At 41.7% G+C, this 19658-nt stretch overlaps 1 protein-coding gene across 1 annotated transcript; it reads right to left on the reverse strand.

Annotated features, from left to right (window-relative positions):
* Window positions 1-1340: 1340 nt before the first annotated feature.
* On the reverse strand, window positions 1341-18230 carry si:dkey-98f17.5 (uncharacterized protein LOC569123 homolog). Its single transcript, XM_024439403.2, has 12 exons — window positions 18064-18230; window positions 16684-16795; window positions 16032-16125; window positions 13574-13628; window positions 9015-9155; window positions 8375-8535; window positions 5685-5783; window positions 4561-4706; window positions 4148-4319; window positions 3804-3916; window positions 3578-3665; window positions 1341-3430 (listed from the first exon to the last, which is right to left on the reverse strand). Exons 1-12 carry the CDS (start codon window positions 18203-18205, stop codon window positions 3377-3379), a joined length of 1377 nt encoding a protein of 458 aa, XP_024295171.1. The 5' UTR covers window positions 18206-18230; the 3' UTR covers window positions 1341-3376.
* Window positions 18231-19658: the final 1428 nt, after the last annotated feature.

The following is a 19658-nucleotide window of genomic DNA, read 5'->3' on the forward strand; positions in this document are numbered from 1 at the left end:
GTCAAAATTGCTAACGCCTTGATCACACCGACAGTGTGTGCACAAAAAGGTACACAGCATCATCTGGATATGTGTAACAAAAGTTAAACATTTACCTTCTGCTACCATTTCTGTCTACGCATACAATTTGACTCATACTTCGATAAATCAAAACGTACGCGCCACACAGAACGCACAGCAGCAAGCCAAATGCAATGTCCCATCGGAAATGAATGTACTTCTGGTGTACCAAAATGCAAGGCCACTGTCGGTGTGATCGAGGCATTACTTCGAAGAAGCGTGTATCACTTTATCAGAAGTACGTCATCAATGACGTCCGACGCTTCATTTGATCACGTGCTTCTTCAAACCATGTTTTGCACTGATTGGTTCAGGCGCTTAGAGTCCAAGCTGCTACTGGACACCGTACTTACAAATATAGTTAGGATTTTGTACAAAAAGGTAGCGTAGGGAACTATGGAAATTCAGGGATGTGACGGTATGAGGTCAGATCCAGTTGAAGGCAAACTATTTTGAAAATTGTTTTATGCGAAACACATTCAGCACTGTTGTTCATTTTTTAATTTAGTCTTATAAACTGGGTAGTTCAAGCCCTGAATGCTGACTGGCTAACAGCCGTGGTATATCAGATCGTATACCACAGATATGACAAAACATTTTTACTGCTCTAATTACATTGCTAACCAGTTTATAATAGCAATAAGGCACCTCGGGAGTTTGTGGTATATGGACAATACGACACGGCTAAGGGCTGTGCCTAAGAAAATCCCTTAGTCGTGGTATATTGGCCATATTCCACACCCCCTCGTGCCTTATCTCTTAATTAAGCATCCCAAATAATGCCATCAATATACATTTTTGAAAAATAGGTAACTTGAAGGCAAAAAGGGAAGCATGATGCGAACCTGGTTATAGGCTACTAAAGACAATTTACCACTGCACCACAGAGTTTTGATTAAAACAGTGGATATTTTTTTTAAATTTTAAAATCACACTGCCATATTGCTGACCTGATGTCACTAATGTGCATTGTGGACAGAGCCTCAGTTTCCCGTCACTCTTTTATGATAAAACTACACCTTACAAAATATTTGTATTGTTCTAAATTTGCTTAGGATCTCACTTGAAGGCTACAAGACTGAAAATGGATACAGCTATGGGTAGTAACTACACTTCACCCAAAAGGCAAGGCACACTGGGAAATATGCAAATAAGGCTTTACACAAAGCAGTGTGTGAACCTATACAGACACTGGACCAGTTTTAAATACAACTTTCTAGTTCTCAAACTGATCCCTGGTTTGTGATTGTGGTAGAAAATACACAGAACAATACACAGGATTAATCAGAAAACATTTAATTACCTTATATTACATTGTTACAGAGTATAGCTTAAAAATGTATAAGAGACCTCCTACTTTGAGGAAATGCAACACGTAAACTAGGCTTATCAGACGGTTGAAGAAAGACATTCTAGAAGTTATACATGCAAAAAGAAAAAAACAGGATACATTTACATAATTTAAGTATATTGAAAAATAAATAACATCTGAAACACCAGTACACAAGAACCCTAATACATGTAGAAACAGCACCTTTTCACAAGAACTTCAGTTGTGATTATTCCCTAAAGCTACATCGAAGACATACCCAAACTTTGTGTTTACAGTTTGAAACATTATTGCAAACAGCACACAGTGGAGGTATTCTGCATTGTACAAGTATAAATGACCCCAAAACAGGCACCTTATGAGGCCAATAAATATATATATATATATATTCTATATACTGTATTCATTGAAGGCATTAAATGGTAAGTTATTTTACATTTCACTGATCCAAAGACTAGCAGTAAGACAAACGGCATACTAATCCATATAATTGAGTATTATAACCATGTACTACCAAACAACATGAGACATTCAGAAGGTGAAATACACATCAGTGCTTAGTCAGGGCTTCACTTCACAAGCAGGATTATAAACTGGGTGGGCCGAGCCCTGAATGCTGATTGGCTGACAGCCGTGGTATATCAGTCTGTATACCACGGGTATGACAAAACATTTATATGTGCTGCTCTAATTACATCCGTAACCAGTTTATAATAGCAATAAGGCACCTGGGGGGGTTTGTGATATAGGGCCATATATACCACAGCTATAAGGGCTGTGTCCAGGCACTCCAAGTTGCGTCGTGCTTAAGAACAGCCCTTAGCCCTGGTATATTGGCAATATGTCACACCTCAGGCCTTATTGCTTAAAAATACTTTTCACACCTTTCACTACTACTATACTGTGCTGTGTGAACCATTCTACATTCTGTATTGGGAATCTTTCTCATGAAAGGAAATAGGAGGCAGGAGAAAGCACTGACCGAACTGACTGTTCTATTTCATTTGCTAACCATGTGGAAGCAGTCTGGTAAAAAAAAGTCTGGCCTTTTAAAATAGAGTTGGTGTGTCTCCATATATTGCCATAAAATAGCATTCCCTGCCACACACACAGTGTTCTCACGTCATGATCATCTCTACCTTTGCATTCCCATAGAAAAAAATTAAATAATCGCTGTTGGCACACTCGTTAATGTTAATCAGCATTATGGAGATTTTTGATTTCTTGTCCAGAATACAGACACTTCTATTGATACTGTAGTTTGTAATACAACATATTCATTACAAAATGTCACAGGATCCCCCAAGCACGTTCAAACATTAGAATCTAAGATGTTTCAAAAAGACGTCAAGAAACACCTTGCCAGCAAATTGTTTGCTTTTTAGCTTAGAGAGTCATTTAAGAAAGGTAGCCTATAAACAAGTAAACAGTCCCATACATGCTTTCAGATGTAAATACATACACATCCTGAAAAAGTCACGAGAAATTTCAGATTGAGATACTTCTTAAATCACAGTTTTCCAAATAGAAAAGGCACTTTATATTTCTCACAGTTATATACTGTATCTCACAAATTGAGTTATACACTGAACAAAAATATGAAAGCAAAATGCAACAATTTCAAAGATTTGACTCAGTTATAGTTGGTATAAGGATATCAGTCAATAGAAATAAATAAATTAGGCCATAATCTACATATTTCACAGGACTGGGCAGGGGCGCAGCCATGGGTGGGCCTGGGAGGGCATAGGCCCACACACTGTGGAGCCAGGCCCAGCCAATCAGAACGAGTTTTATTACAGAAAGAAATACTTCTCCCTCTGCCCAGTGGCATATAAATGTACCAGAAAGCTTCCCAAATTGTGCAATCCTAGGCATGTGAGCCCTTGATCAGTGTGATTAGGAAAAGACTTAAGAAGACGTCCCACAAAACAATCAACGAGAAAGTCTGGCATGTAGATTTCCGATGGATCCGCCCGCCCCTTATCAGAAGTCATATTCAGCAGCACACTGCGCGAGATACTCCTCGTATAGTTTTCCCTGTTGAAATAAGTTGAGAATGGAATACAGATGATATGTACCCAGTAGCGCATTTCATGCCTCAGAAATATATCTAAATCGACACACTTGAATACACAACTTCTTCGACCGAATTGCCGAATGAGAATTATTGCAATGAAATCGCACCTTCTTGGCTTTGACGACATCCTGGACGTAATCGCTGTACTCTGTGAGGCTTCTCTTCTCCTTCTTCGTAAGAGTCCTATTCCCTTGGCTGAGGACACAATCACATGTCAACGGCTGTCAATCAAAGTGGGAAATGTTTTCCATGAGGGGCGGGACTGGAGTAAGCAATGGATTAGTGTGTGTTTTTTGTGCGTGAGAAAAAGAGAGAAACAGTGATTCTGCTTACCGGGCAAAATACTTGGCAAGACAAAAGAAAAAGTAGCAGAGTACACCAAATATGATCACAAACAATATCTGGAAATCCTCTGGTATCCAGGTCCACAGAAAGACAACTACACCCTGTTGAGACGAGCATAACAACAGCAGTATTTAGAACAGTATTTTGAGGCAAACGGGATATCAATTCTTATTCTGAGTCTTGGTTGGTCATGCTCATGACAAGTTTTTAAATGCATTAGAGCTGTGTCGTAATACATCTACAGGAGTACCTAGGGAAGAGGGGCTAGGGGGCGATTTGAAATTCAGGGTCTGAATGTTCGAGTCAGGGGTTAGGAGTCAGAGGTTACCTACCATGGAGAGCCCAAGGGCTTTGGCCAGCCCATCTCCCAGCAGCTCCTGCAGCTCCTCTGGAGTCAGGGTGTTGACGACGAAGCTGAGGATGAAAAGGCACGGCAGTAGGATGCCCAGTGCCCCACACAGGAAGGAGTGCAGACGGACACTGCTGTTGAAACTCACGTCCGCCCTGCAGGAACACAGACAGAGGCCCAGGGGTTAATGGAGCTTTGAGAGGAATAGCCTGGTCCCCTATTTTTGGGGTTCAGTGCCTTCCTCAAGGTTACAAGGGTAGAATGACACCAGCAGCTCTCCAGTGGCCAGTTGAAGCCCTACTTTTCCGTCACCCGGCCCGGGACTTGAACGAGCAACCTTTCGGTTACTGGTCCACCTCTCAAACCACTAGGATACCTACTGTTTCCTTCTCTTACCTGTCCTGGGACAATTTGCTGTCGATTGTGGAGGAGATGAGGTCACAGTCCTTCTCCAGCTGGTCCAGTGTCTTCTGGACGGCCTGGTTGATGGTCTTCTCTATCGTCTGACACACTCCGTCGATCTGGTTCACACACCGGCTCGGCTGGACAACAGGACAGAGGAATAAGCAGCCAACCTCTTGGTCACACAACATCCTCCTCCATAAAGTACACAATGCATTTTGATCACTTCTGATGTTGATTTACTGTATGCATTTTGGAGTTTTGAGAAGGAAAGACTGGAAAGTTTGGCCTCCCTCTCTCAGCAGTAATTCATTAGTGCAGGACGAATGCAAAAATCCACCGACCATCCATCGCAGAGCCTGACGACCATTGATTACCGGATGAGGGAGCGATTACTCAGGTCTGAAGCTGCTAAAGGTGGCTGATCAGGCCTGGTTGTTTATAACCCCTAGTCCCACTGAGACGGAATGTAACTCTCCCAGCTGTCATAACACAAGTGATTCATCCTGTTCTCAACGATCCACAGCCATCAGATCTCCTGATCAGGAGGATTTACCTTCCACAGCAAGAGTGCCTTAAATCCATACCTAACCAAACTATGTTCAACAGCTGAAGATCGATTACAGGGAGTAGGCTACACTTGATGGAAATGCTCTGAAACAACTCCATAGCCTCCCTCCAGAGGACAGTGTCATGGGTTTAATATTTTAATAAAACTTTTTTATTTATTCTCATCCCATCCACATGGTTTCAAAATATAATTATTTTGCACATATAAGCCTCATATATATCCTACTTGCCCTATTAATTATCAGTTCAGTAGAAATGTATATAAAAAATACCTGGTAAAGTAGTAGCTGAAAAGGAAATCTTCAGCTTTACCACTACTTGATTGACTTTGTCAAATTAACTGTGAGGCAAGCTAAATGGCACAGAGGGTGGTAGGGCCTAAATATCCTGTGAAAAAACACCAAGACATTTTGTTCTCATTGTACATTGAAATATCAGGAAATGCTTTGAGAATACTTTTCAACCTACATTTGTGACTTTGTGCAGAGTTTTATATTGAACGAGGTCTCTGGGACAGACTTGTCTAGCCTTAGTCCGTGGTGTCTTACCTTCTGGGGGTTAGGGATGTATATGGTGGGCATCTCAAAGCCACACTTGTTCAGCCCTGGTCGGCGACACAGTTCCTGAACTATCTGCATCATGACACGCTGTTCATGAGAAAACAACAAATGAAAACTCAAATCAAATTTATTTATATAGCCCTTCTTTCATCAGCTGATATCTCATAGTGCTGTACAGAAACCCAGCCTAAAACCCCAAACAGCAAGCAATGCAGGTGTAGAAGCACGGTGGCTAGGAAAAACTCCCTAGAAAGGCCAAAACCTAGGAAGAAACCTAGAGAGGAACCGGGCTATGAGGGGTGGCCTGTCCTCTTCTGGCTGTGCCGGGTGGAGATTATAACAGAACATGGCCAAGATGTTCAAATATTCATAAATGACCAGCATGGTGAAATAATAATAATCACAGTAGTCGTCGAGTGTGCAGCAAGTCAGCACCTCAGGAGTAAATGTCAGTTGGCTTTTCATAGCCGATCATTAAGAGTATCTCTACCACTCCTGCTGTCTCTAGAGAGTTGAAAACAGCAGGTCTGGGACAGGTAGCACGTCCGGTGAACAGGTCAGGATTCCATAGCCGCAGGCAGAACAGTTGAAACTGGAGCAGCAGCACGGCCAAAACAAAGGTATTCTAGAGAGATTTCATGTATGCAATATTCTAAGTTTGGGAAGTAACATGTGCTATAACACATATTATAAGCTGGTTGGTTCGAGCCCTGAATGCTGCTTGGCTGACAGCCGTGGAATACAGTGCATTCGGAAAATATTCAGACCCCTAGACTTTTTACACATTTTGGTACGTCGCAGCCTTATTCTAAAATGGATTAAATTGTTTTTTCCCCCCTCATCAATCTACACACAATACCCCATGATGACAAGGCAAAAACTGAAATATCAGACTTCCTTTACTCAGCACTTTGTTGAAGCACCTTTGGCAGCGATTACAGTCTCAAGTCTTCTTGGGTATGACGCTACAAGCTTGGCACACCTATATTTGGGGAGTTTGTCCCATTCTTCTCAGCAAATCTTGTCAAGCTCTGTCAGTTTGGATGGGGAGTGTTGCTGCACAGCTATTTTCAGGTCTCTCCAGAAAATGTTCGATCCGGTTCAAATCCGAGCACAGCCTGGGCCACTCAAAAACAGTCAGCGACTTGTCCTGAAGCCACTCCTGCGTTGTCTTGGCTGTGTGCTTAGGGTCGTTGTCCTGTTGGAAGGTGAACCTTCACCCCCAGTCTGAGGTCCTGAGTGCTCTGGAGCAGGTTTTCATTAAGGATCTCTCTTTCCCTCGATCCTGACTAGTCTCCCAGTCCCTGCCGCTGAAAAACATCTCCACAGCATGAAGCTGCGACCACCATGCTTCACCGTAGGGATGGTGCCAGGTTTCCTCCAGACGTGACACTTGGCATTCAAAGAGTTCAATATTGGTTTCATCAGACCAGAAAATCTTGTTTCTCAGAGTCCTTCAGGTGCCTTTTAGCAAACTCCAAACGGGCTGTCATGTGTCTTTTATTGAGGAGTGGCTTCCGTCTTGCCATTCTACAATAAAGGCCCGATTGGTGGAGTGTTGCAGAGATGGTTGTCCTTCTGGAAGGTTCTCCAAAGAGGAACTCTGGAGGCTTGTCAGAGTCACCATCATGTTCTTGGTCACCCCGATTAAGGCCCTTCTCCCAAATTGCTCATTTTGGCCGGGCAGCCAGCTCTAGAAAGAGTTTTGGTAGTTCAAAACGTTCTCCATTTAAGAATGATGGAGGCCACTGTGTTCTTGGGGACCTTCAATGCTGCAGAAATGTTTTGGTACCCTTCCCCAGATCTGTGCCTCGACACAATCTTGTCTCGGCGCTCTACGTTCCTTGGACATCATGGCTTGGTTTTTGCTCTGACATGCACTGTCAACTGTGGGACCTTATATAGTCAGGTTTGTGCCTTTCCAAATCCTGTCCAATCAGTTTAATTTACCACAGGTGGACTCCAATCAAGGTTGTAGAAGCATCTCAAGAATGATCAATGTAAACAGGATGCACCTGAGCTCAAATTTCGAGTCTCATAGCAAACGGTCAGAATACTTATGTATTTTTTTTATTTTTAATAAATGTGCAAACATTTCTAAAATCCTCATTGTGGGGTAATTGTGTGTCGATTGATGAGGATTTTTAAAAAATGTAATCCATTTTAGAATAAGGCTGTAACGTAACAAAATGTGGAAAGGGGGGAGGGGTCTGAATACTTTTGGAATGCACTGTATCAGATTGTATGCTATGGGTATGACAAAACATTTATTTTTACTGCTTTAATTACGTTGGTAACCAGTTTATAATAGCAATAAGGCACCTGAGGGATTTGTGAATATGGCCAATATATCATGGCTAAGGACTGTGGCATAGGCAGAGTGCCTGGACACAGCCCTTAGCCGTTGTATATTGGCCATATACCACACCTCCTCGGGCCTTATTGCTTAATTATGATGTGATAAAAATAGTAGATGTAATTAAAATTGCCAAGTTAAATGAAATTGTTATACCACACAGCAACTGCCATAACGTGCTTCAAAATCTAATCCATTCTGAACCAACAAGCATAAACCAACACACATTGTTCTCCATAGACATCGATCCAGTCACTACATGAACAGCAGAGGGATCTAGATGGAAGTTAAATGGAAAGTACATCGTCAAAGAGTAACTGACCTGTCTGTCCGTCTCCCTCCCGGCTTCATCTGCCTTGCTGAGGTAGAAGCGCAGCTTGTCCGCAACCTTATCGCTCAGCTTCTCCACAATGTTGAGCGTGCGCTTGCACAACGCCTGGCCCATAGGGTCGAAGAACACAAAGACCAGGTCCGCCTGCTCCCCTGGAAAGAGGCACCCCCACGTAGAATGTGTTTATAAAAAGATACAATCAAATCCCCCCCAAAGAATATTTGTCACATGCCCCCGAATACAACTGGTGTGTAGACTTTACTGTGAAATGCTTGCTTACGAGCCCTTCCCAACATTGCAGAGTTTAGAAATAGGAGGAGGAATACAAGAGGAATAAAATACACAAAAATGTAGCTATATACAGGGAGTAGCAGTACCAGATCAATGTGCAGGGGTAGGAGATATTTGAGGTCGATATGTACATGAAGGCAGGGTAAAGTGACTAGGCATCAGAGTGATTACAAAAGATCCTCTTTGTGCTGTCCCATCCTCCCCCACGCACCAACATACCAGAATGATTACACAAGGTGATGCAGTCCTGCCTATGTGACGGGATCAGGGTGTGTGCGTGGGTGAGAATGTGTGCGTTAACTGCATATCAAGCCACACCAGCGAAGGGAATGAGTCATACCAAACGAGGTGATCGCGCGGTTGACATCAAAGGGATAGACCATGTCCCCATCCACCAGGCCCGGTGTGTCCACGAACGTCACCAGACTAAACTTCTTCTGCTTGGAGGTGGAGATCTCAGCCGACAGATAGTCCGTAACACCTACAACACACGCCGACAAAGTCAGCTGGACCCAATTTGCTCACGGTCCCTCCCCCTTGGCCCGAACCCTTTAACTTGATCAGATCTGTAAGGTCTGGATAGGCGTAAGCAGTGTAATGGTGGAGCTTCCACCATATTGCTTCTGCCTTCCATATCTGCAAACATTGAATGGGCCAAGAGGAAGAGGTAAGGAGTGAATTGGGACTGTCTGTGTGCATACAGTGCCTTCAGAAAGTATTCATACCGTATTCATACCATTTGACATATTCCACATTTTGTTGTGTTACAGCCTGAATTCAAAATTGATTAAACATATTTTTTCCCTCAGCCATCTACACACAATACCCCATAATGACAAACTGAAAACATTTTTTATCATGCTGGAGGGTCATGTTAAAAACAAATTAAATACATAAATATCTCATTTACATAAGTATTCACTGTGTCAATACTTTGTGGAAGCATCTTTGGCAGCGATTACAGCTGTGAGTCTTTCTGGGTAAGTCTCTAAGAGCTTTCCACACGTGGATTGTGCAACATTTGTCCATTATTCTTTTCAAAATTCTTCAAGCTCTGTCAAAATGGTTGTTGATCATTGCTGGACAACCATTTTCAGGTCTTGCCATAGATTTTCCAAGTAGATTTGAGTCAAAAATGTAACTCGGCCACTCAGGAACATTCACCGTCTTCTTGGAAAGCAACTCCAGTGTAGATTTGGCCTTATGTTTCAGGTTATTGTCCTGCTGAGAGGTGAATTCATCTCCTAGTGTCTGGTGGAAAGCAGACTGAACCAGGTTTTCCCTCTAAGATTTTGCCTGTGTTTAGCTCCTTTCCGTTTCTTTTTAATTCTGAAAAACTCCCCAGTCCTTAATGATTCCAAGCATACCCATAATATGATGCAGCCACCAGTCCCGTTGAAGGCTGTCGGCACCAAAATCTGTTTTATTTGTTGCCCATAAACTTCAGTGCGGTCAATACTTGGAAAGCTGAGGACGATGCCCGCAGCGCTAGTCTGCAAGAATGCAAGAATGCAAGGACTGTCTATTCTACATTTCTCTACGATTTTGCATATGCCTGCAGAGACAATTAGGATGAACCATTTGTAAACAATTTCAATAACATTTTGATTGGATCCAGAGCAAGTAGTACAGTGCAGTAGGCTACTTCACTAAAAACCCTCTACTCAGACAAAAACAAAACACGGCCTCAGATCAACCCTCAATTTGACTCGTAAGGTCTGAATTATGCCTTTACCATCCCCTTCTGTAGAGAGGTCTGTAGTCATAGTTACCCACAACAGCTCTTCAACTGGCAGCTTTACAGAGGGGAGTGAGACATAAAGCTAGCCAGTGAAGAACGACTGTGAAGCAACGCACAGTGGGGGTTACATGACACAAACACACCATGCACTGCAGCTATGACTGACCCTCCCCCAACCCTCTCAGAATCAGAACAGGATGACTGTTGAGAGACACATACCCACCTTCCTCCCCCACTTGGGATGACACTGGGGCTTTATCATTGCGAGAGGCAGGTGTTACCAGCCAGTACAAATCACAGCCTTGTGCTGCTCTTGCTGTTGGTGCACATTAGCATTCCCAACATTCTCCTATATCAACGCGGCTGCTCGCTCCCCTAATGCGTCAATCTCCCTAGCGGCTCGAGACGAGATGAGACGTCTCCATAGATTTCCACCCACACGGCCCTGTCTCCAATCCCAACACAACCAAGACTCAAGGACAAGGTCCCTTTCACGGCACAACAGAGGGGCATGTCAAACACAGTTAATGAGGTCCAGCACCCATTACTGCGCTCCAGTTGGGTTCGGTTCTAAGACATTAAGGGTGCAGCGCAGACTCCTGTGCCTGTCCCTATAGGGGTTGACAGACAGAAGACAACTTGTGCTTTTACCATTGTCATTATGCAAGAAGAACATCTAAAAATAGCCAAATCAAATAGATTAGATACAGACATGCTGCCCCAGTATGGGATAGATTCCTTCATTGCAAGAGCCCCCCCCCCCGGCATATCCGGTGCACCAGGATAAGGTCAAAGGCTGCAAGACAACGTGACCCTGCGGGGCAGGGGGGTGTTTATATCAAGTGTCTCGAAGTAGAAGTGCCGATTTAGGATCAGTTTAGCCTTTTAGGTCACAATTAATACGATTGTAGGGACAGGGGGCGCTGATCTAGTTTTGATACATTTTGCTCCAGAGCCGCCTGTGTTAAACCCAATCCAGGCAAACTCAAGCACTGTAGTATAGTATACCCAACCAGAGTTGGACCAAACTGACGGCTGTCAAAACGGATAACTTAACATGCCATTTTGATGCTGTACATCAAATTTGAGATCTGAACATGTAACCTCTTGACAAGACTTTGATTAAAGACTGTTGTTCCAAGACGGTGGAAATGACACTAAACATATTACTTGATTAAACACCTGTTCCTCAAGAGCACACACTCTTGTTCTGACGAGAGTATCAAGCAAATAGAGCAATTAGACTTGAAAGACAGTGTAAACCAGCAAACAAATGGCAATAATCACACGGAGGACAGATTTCGATGAGTCATCCTCCACCGCTTAATAACATCTCAACATGTCGTTGGAGTACGGCGTTGATGTCGGTGGTGATGTGGACATAAATAGCTAGCTGTATCCAGAACAGATCCATGATGATTCTCCAGCGCCTCAGCGGGCGGCCTGTGGCTCTTCAGTCAGTGGCAGTGGCTGCTGCTGGTGCCTTGGCTAATCCATCTCTCACGGCTGTGACATTTCTCAGCTGCTCCTCCTCCTGTCCTCCTGACTCCACCGCACTGCCGTAGATGGGGCGTGTGACTCACAGCTCCATACAGTGCAGTGTGCACTCTGCACCCGGTGAACCCCCCCCCTCTCTCTCTGTGTACACGTCTCGCTGTCAATGTGGAGACACACGGAATCCGCACTGCACAGGCCCTCCCCTGGCCTTAGACACCTTGGACACACCCACCAAGACCGTATCTACATTCATGTTACCAGCTACCTTGTAGCCATCAAATTGGAGCTCCAACCTACTGTAGCTACTCTACAGGCACTTTTCCTAAGATGACAGCACGATTTTGTCTGATGGTCCTATGTAATCCCATTCTCATCTCCACCTCCCCGAGATATAAATGACAGTGAGAAGCAATCACACAGAGTCTGCAGCACAGATGAAGTGTTAAACCACACTGATGTTCCAAATGGCACCCTATATAGTGCACTACTTCTGACCAGGGCCCCATAGGGCTCTGGTCAAAAGTCGTTCGCTATATAGGGAACGGGGCTCTCGTCAAAAGTAGCGTGCACTATTATAGACATCGGAGACGCAACCAGACTATGATGACTCAGAATTGAGCGTTAGTCATCAAGACACACCACCTATAAGCTCTAGCTCCTATCAGACAGACACACCTTGTGGAGGGAACCAAGCAGCAGTATGTTTGAACCAAGACTTCAGTAAGAAATCAATGCATTCCAAGTAGATTTGATGCAATGTTCTGATACCGTGGACAAAGTCACTAGGATCAGATTTACAACTTTTAAAAAAAAAGGTCCAATGCAGCCATTTTTATCTCAATATCAAATAATTTCTGGGTAACAATTACTGTGATTGTTTTCAATTAAAAGTGTAAAAAATTATTTTTAAATGACTTAGCATAAAATTGAATTTCTCAAGCAACAATTGTGCTAGGACTATCTGGGAGTGCTCTGAGAGAGGGGCCTAATTGGAGGAGCCAAATGGGAGGGATGTGTCACCTGAAAACTATCTGTTGTTTGTTATTGGTCTATTAAAAACTTATTTTCAAACAGCTCTTATATTAAAAGTTCATTATCATAATTTTCACAATTTCATAGAATCATTCCATCCTCAGTGTGAAAATATATATAAAACACAGGAAAATCATGTTTTTGACTGCACTGCCCTTTTAAGCCTTTACACTAGCGTAAAGTTTGCATTAATTCAATTAAAACAGTTTACCGTGAAATGTATTTTCTTCTGTATTTACCAACATGTGTGTGTTTTAGTCCTCCCTGAACAGAATAGATGAAAACTTAAGTAGCAAAATCTGCTCCAGACTAAACACTTTTCGGTGGTTCTGAGGTGCAACAAAATGTGCCTACCATAAGAATAATGGACAGAAGAACACAAACGTGCCATTAAGTTACAGGTGTGCAGTCTTTCCTGCCGCTGTGAAAACGACAATGGGTTCAAAATAGGAAGACAGCATTAAAACAAAACCTGTGAAATAGGCAGAATATAAAGCTGTGGAAGTTAGACGACAATCAACTTTACGCCGTAATTACTCACGCAAGAGAAAAACATAAAATTGTGCCACAAAACGGACTCGTAAACCAGGCACACTGGAAAGGATTTCCGACGACAGGGGAAACCCTACCTTTAAACTCCAGGAGTGGTCGGAAATGGGGGTAGAGATGGAGCGTGGCATTTCCCTGTGGAAGATTTTAAAAAAGATAGTGAGAGAGGTGGTAGGAAGAGACAGAAAATGTCTAGCTACGTATAGACTTGTTGGGAGCCCAGCTGGTCAGAAAGATGTCTTCCTCCTGGAGTAGCCAGGCGAGGCGATATTCTTGGTCTCAATGCCAGCGGCTTTGCTGCAGCTCGCGCATGGCTTTAAGCCCTTCCTGTATATAAAGCAGATAATCCTTACAGTCCTTCACTATAATTACATTATTCATCTTCATCTCCTTCACCAAGGTAGGGGAGGGAGAGAGAGAGAAAGAAAGAAAGAGAGAAGCTTGTTGCCTAGCCTGATGATACTGCAAATATGCCAATCGCTCTCTCTGCTCTCTCTCTGCTCTCTCTCTCTCTGCATGCAGCCCAGGTCCTCTGGGGATGGAGCAGCATGCAGAGTGAGCCATCACCACTGTACTACCATTACGTTTACACAGGCATACATGCATCGCTTAAGCAAGAAAAGTGGCCTCTCATTGTAAAACTACACAGAGTTAAAATTATGTCAAAACTAGATTGAATGCGTGAAGCATTATCTGCGTGTTACATGGTACCTGCACGCTTGTTTTTTTAAAACTAACCTAACTCACACGAGCGCAATTTCACTGCAGTGACATTGTTCAAGTCATAAAATGAAAGTTTGTTCGATATTTTTTTCAGACCTCAAAAGTAGAGTAATATATCAAGATGCAACCACGTCCCGATGTAATATACCGAATATATCATATGTAATTCAGCAGAAGCTTTTATCCAAAGCGACTTACATTCATACGTGAATACAGTGCTCTCCATAATTATTGGGATAGTGAAGCATCATCCATATCGGGGGGAACGGTTTAGAAATTACAGCGCTTTTAATACATAGTCAACCCCATTTTAGGGGACCAAAGGTATTGGGACAAATTCACTTATGTGTATTAAAGTAGTCAAAAGTTTAGTATTTGGTCCCATATTCCTAGCACACAATGAATACATCAAGCTTGTTAACCTATAAGCTTGTTGGATGAATTTGCTGTTTGTTTTGGTTGTGTTTTAGATTATTTTGTGCCCAATAGAAATTAATTGATAAAAATACACCTTATGGAACAGCGGGGACTGTGAAGAGACACACACAAAGTAAGGAAACATTGCATACGCACACAAGCGCTAGCACACGCACGTACATTGTAGTATGGTGGTGTTATACATTTTGTAGTGTAGATATGTAGTGGTGTAATAATGTTATATGATGTGCTGTTTTATATTTTGTTTTATATGTAATGTAAGTGCCTTAATGTGTTTGGACCCCAGGAAGAGTAGCTGCTGCCTTGGCAACAGCTAATGGGGATCCCTAATTAATACAAATACAAAAGTCAATAAATACAAATGGTAAATAATGTAGTGTAATTTTCAAGTCACCTTTATTGTAAATAAGAATATAATATAATATGTTAGTCCTAATTGTGAATAATGATAATGAGAAAGTTAAGACACACAAATATCATACCCCCAAAAATGCTAACCTCCCCTGTTATTGTTATGGTGAGTGGTTAGCATTTCTTAACTTTGACATGTCATTATTCACGATTAATTCAGGACTATCCGTAATCATGGTAGCATCCACATTGATGTAGAAGTGTTAAGAAACATATTCTATTCTTATTTACAATTAAAAAAGGGAATCCAAAACACAATACATTATTTACCATTAATTTCTATTGGGCACAAAATAGTCTGAAACACAACCAAAACAAACAGCCAATGCATCCAACAAGTGTGTAGAGTTACAAGCTTGGTGTAATCATTACATGCTAGGAATTTGAGACCAAATACTAAACTTTTGACTACTTTATTATATACGGTATAGGTTCATTTGTACTAATACTTTTGGTCCCCTAAAACAGGGGGACTATGTACAAAAAGTGCTGTAATGTAATTTATAAAACGGTTCACCCGGCATGGATGAAAACACTCTCAAATTAAAGCTGACAGTCTTTAACCTCATAGTCATTATATCATTTATACTTGAAAGTGCTGCAGTACAGAGTCAAAACAACAAGTGTGTCACTGTCTCAATACTTACGGAGGGCACTGTACATCAATGTGTAGATCCAGCTATATGCCTAAATCCCAAATGAGTGTACAACGCTGTAAAGATTTCCTGAATATGTACCAGCGGTGACCAACAACAGGCTCCAGTGATCATAGATATGGCTGCAATGAATGAGATTCATGGCGCCAGCGACAGTAAACCATTGGTAAGCAATTATTAGCATACCACAAGGCTTACTGTTATGATATTCAATCGCCACTGGCTGAATACGAAGCAAGTTGTTTACAACATGGTTAAAAGAGCTTTGAGAGACATTCACGGCAGCGGTGGCGTGGTGCTACGAACTTACCGTCAGCGATTCTCTTTTCCGACCACTTGTTATAAACGTAAATCCCTGCGTTTCTATGGCAACGCCTGTTTTCTGTATATGTTCTTCCACATACCTGAAATGGCAGCAAGTGAAATTGAGTCAACAATTGTGTGAAATGCACTGCACATTGACAAATTCCATCACTAGGGATTTAAAAAATATATATTTAAATCACAGAATCAAACTTGAGAGTTATTATTAATTTCAAATGTATGTGTGACTATGAGATTCATGATATCCTTTAGGATACAGTGTGATAATGAAAATGTTACACAATGCAAAACAAAAACAGAATCTTTACATGTCATATTCATTAAAGAGACTCATACATCTACATTCTTAGGTATTTCACATCCTCACTAAATTGCTAGATTCCTTTCTTTCCATTAGGAAAGGTCTCGGGTAAATAAATCACCGGATTGTTAGACCACAACGTCTAGGCTAATGCTGTATCTTGCAGCACCTCCAATCCATGTCCCTGTGTGGACATTCGTCAGCCACATTTTAACAAACATATTTGCCTCTTCCTTTCTCTTGCCCTCTTTCCTTCCTTCCTACACTCGACTCGGCTCTTGGATTTGTGGCCTAGCCTGTGCCGATCCTTAGCAGTTATACTAGGGAGCTATATTACCAATTAATAAATGAGCTTTTTCCAGCAGAGTGGTTCCCCATTATCATCACAATGATCTTCTTCCGTGGAGGAAGGAGCCGGAGACCCAGTCGGCTTGCAATCTTCACCAGCCCTGAACACACACAAACATACACAGGTCAGACGGCTTTCCTTTCTTTCGGACACTACCGTTTCAGTATGGGTCAGGCAAGCCGTGCTAACAAATCTAATCAAATTTGATTTGCCACATGCTTCGCTGACAACAGGTGTAGACTAACAGTGAAATGCTTACTTATTATGGGTCCTTTTCCAACAATGTTTTTCTAAGACCCCTTTTCCATCTTTATCCAGATATCACAACATTTACTTATGTCACATTTTCAAGATTTTTTTTTTTTTTTTTAAATGGTTGAAAAATGTATCTATATCTATCTAGCTCAGGAAATAGGGCATGAACATAGAGTAGGCCCTAGGAGCATGATCTGGCCAACAAACTGCAGTGGTGTAAAGTACTTCGATGTACTACTTACATTGTTTTTTTAGGGTATCTGTACTTTACTATTTATATTTTTGCCAAATTTTACTTCACTATAGTCCTAAAGAAAATAATGTACTTTTAACTCCATATATTTTCCCTGACAACCAAAAGTACTCGTTAAATTTTGACAGGAAAATGGTTAAATTAACACACTTAAAGGTCATCCCTACTGCCTTTAATCTGGCGGATTCAATAAACACAAACGCTTAATTTGTAAACGATGTCTGCGTGTTGGATTGTGCCCGTGGAAATTTGCCAATAAATAAATAAAAAGAAAATGATGCCGTCTGGTTTGCTTAATATAAGGAATTTGAAATGGTTTATACTTTTGATACTTAAGTACATTTGAACAATTCCATTTTACGTTTGACACTTAAGTATTTTTAAAACCCAAATACTTAGACTTTTTACTGAAGTCGTGTTTTACTGGGTGAGTTTCACTTTTACTTGAGACATTTTCTATTAAGGTATCTTTACTTTTACTCAAGTATGACAATTGAGTACGTTTTCCACCACTTGACAAACTGTAGGCTATATTTATTATTTAAAATATGACATAAGACCAATATTGTACATTTTTTAATGCCAAATACACATCCAAACACTTGGTTAAAGACCTGGTTAAAACAACAATACAAAGAAGTTTGACACTGTTAAAGACCCTGTTTGTTTGGGGTGTTTGACATATTAGTGGATAGTGACAGACAGCGTTTGATGATCAGAGTAGAAAATTCGAGCACGTGTAAACACAGGCATTAACTTTTAAATGAATTGCTATTTTGTTGAACAGCAGGTTTAACGAATATGCACGGCTGTTCTATTGATCATGTAGGCTATGTGTGTAGAAATAGCTTGCTATTTACCGTTTTCGCTGTCGATATATAAATTGTGGCATTCTCTCAAGATTCGTTCACTGGGTGTGGTGATCGCGGATTCCAGAGGGTTTGCCACAGAACGGGGCTTTCTACCGCCCGACATGACAGTTGTAGAACTACCTTCCACCATCTTTAAAATGACAGGGGGAACGTTTACGGTGATGCACAGTGTCTATGATTTGCTCACAGATAGAACCATTTGCGTTTTAGATGAGGTTACGGCTAGATTGAATACAGTTGTCAAATTGACGTCTAAAGTAGATTTGTTTTGTGCGGAGTTTAGCATTTTAGCTAACTCAACAGTTTTCCGAACCATAATTGAATGATCCTAACCTGCTACGTTAATTATCCTAACCGGCTGCGTAAATTCTAACCGACTACGTAAAAAATATATTCTGTGCGAATCTGACATAAACCGTAGCCTATCTAGTCACAGCCCTTAGAAGGCTTGACAGCGCCGCCCTGAGACTAAAATGTAGAAGTACAGCTCAAAAGAACAAGGAGGCCTATGTCGGTAGCACTGTTTACAGTAGTATTAATGTAGTAGACTATACATCACATAATATAAGTAAATAGAAGGGTCTCTTTTGTCTACAAATTGGGTAAGAATTTAGGCATTTTGACATTCCAAGTCCAATATGTTTGTGTAAACTTGTAAGGTTAAGCTACTATACAGTGGGGCAAAAAAGTATTTAGTCAGCCACCAATTGTGCCAGTTCTCCCACTTAAAAAGACGAGAGAGGCCTGTAATTTTCATCATAGGTACACTTCAACTATGACAGACAAAATGAGAAAAAAATCCAGAAAATCACATTGTAGGATTTTTAATGAATTTATTTGCAAATTATGGTGGAAAATAAGTATTTGGTCAATAACAAAGTTTATCTCAATACTTTGTTATATACCCTTTGTTGGCAATGACAGAGGTCAAACGTCTTCACAAGGTTTTCACAAACTGTTGCTGGTATTTTGGCCCATTCCTCCATGCAGATCTCCTCTAGATGTTTTGGGGCTGTTGCTGGGCAATACGGACTTTCAACTCCCTCCAAAGATTTTCTATGGGGTTGAGATCTGGAGACTGGCTAGGCCACTCCAGGACCTTGAAATGCTTCTTACGAAGCCACTCCTTCGTTGCCCGGGCGGTGTGTTTGGGATCATTGTCATGCTGAAAGACCCAGCCACGTTTCATCTCCAATGCCCTTGCTGATGGAAGGAGGTTTCCACTCAAAATCTCACGATACATGGCCCCATTCATTCTTTCCTTTACATGAATCAGTCGTCCTGGTCCCTTTGCAGAAAAACAGCCCCAAAGCATGATGTTTCCACCCCCATGCTTAGGTAGGTATGGTGTTCTTTGGATGCAACTCAGCATTCTTTGTCCTCCAAACATGACAAGTTGAGTTTTTACCAAAAAGTTATATTTTGGTTTCATCTGACCATATGACATTCTCCCAATCTTCTTCTGGATCATCCAAATGCTCTCTAGAAAACTTCAGACGGGCCTGGACATGTACTGGCTTAAAGCAGGGGGACACGTCTGGCACTGCAGGATTTGAGTCCCTGGCGGCGTAGTGTGTTACTGA

This window comes from Oncorhynchus tshawytscha, linkage group LG12, assembly GCF_018296145.1.
Source record: "Oncorhynchus tshawytscha isolate Ot180627B linkage group LG12, Otsh_v2.0, whole genome shotgun sequence".
Classification (NCBI taxonomy): domain Eukaryota; kingdom Metazoa; phylum Chordata; class Actinopteri; order Salmoniformes; family Salmonidae; genus Oncorhynchus; species Oncorhynchus tshawytscha.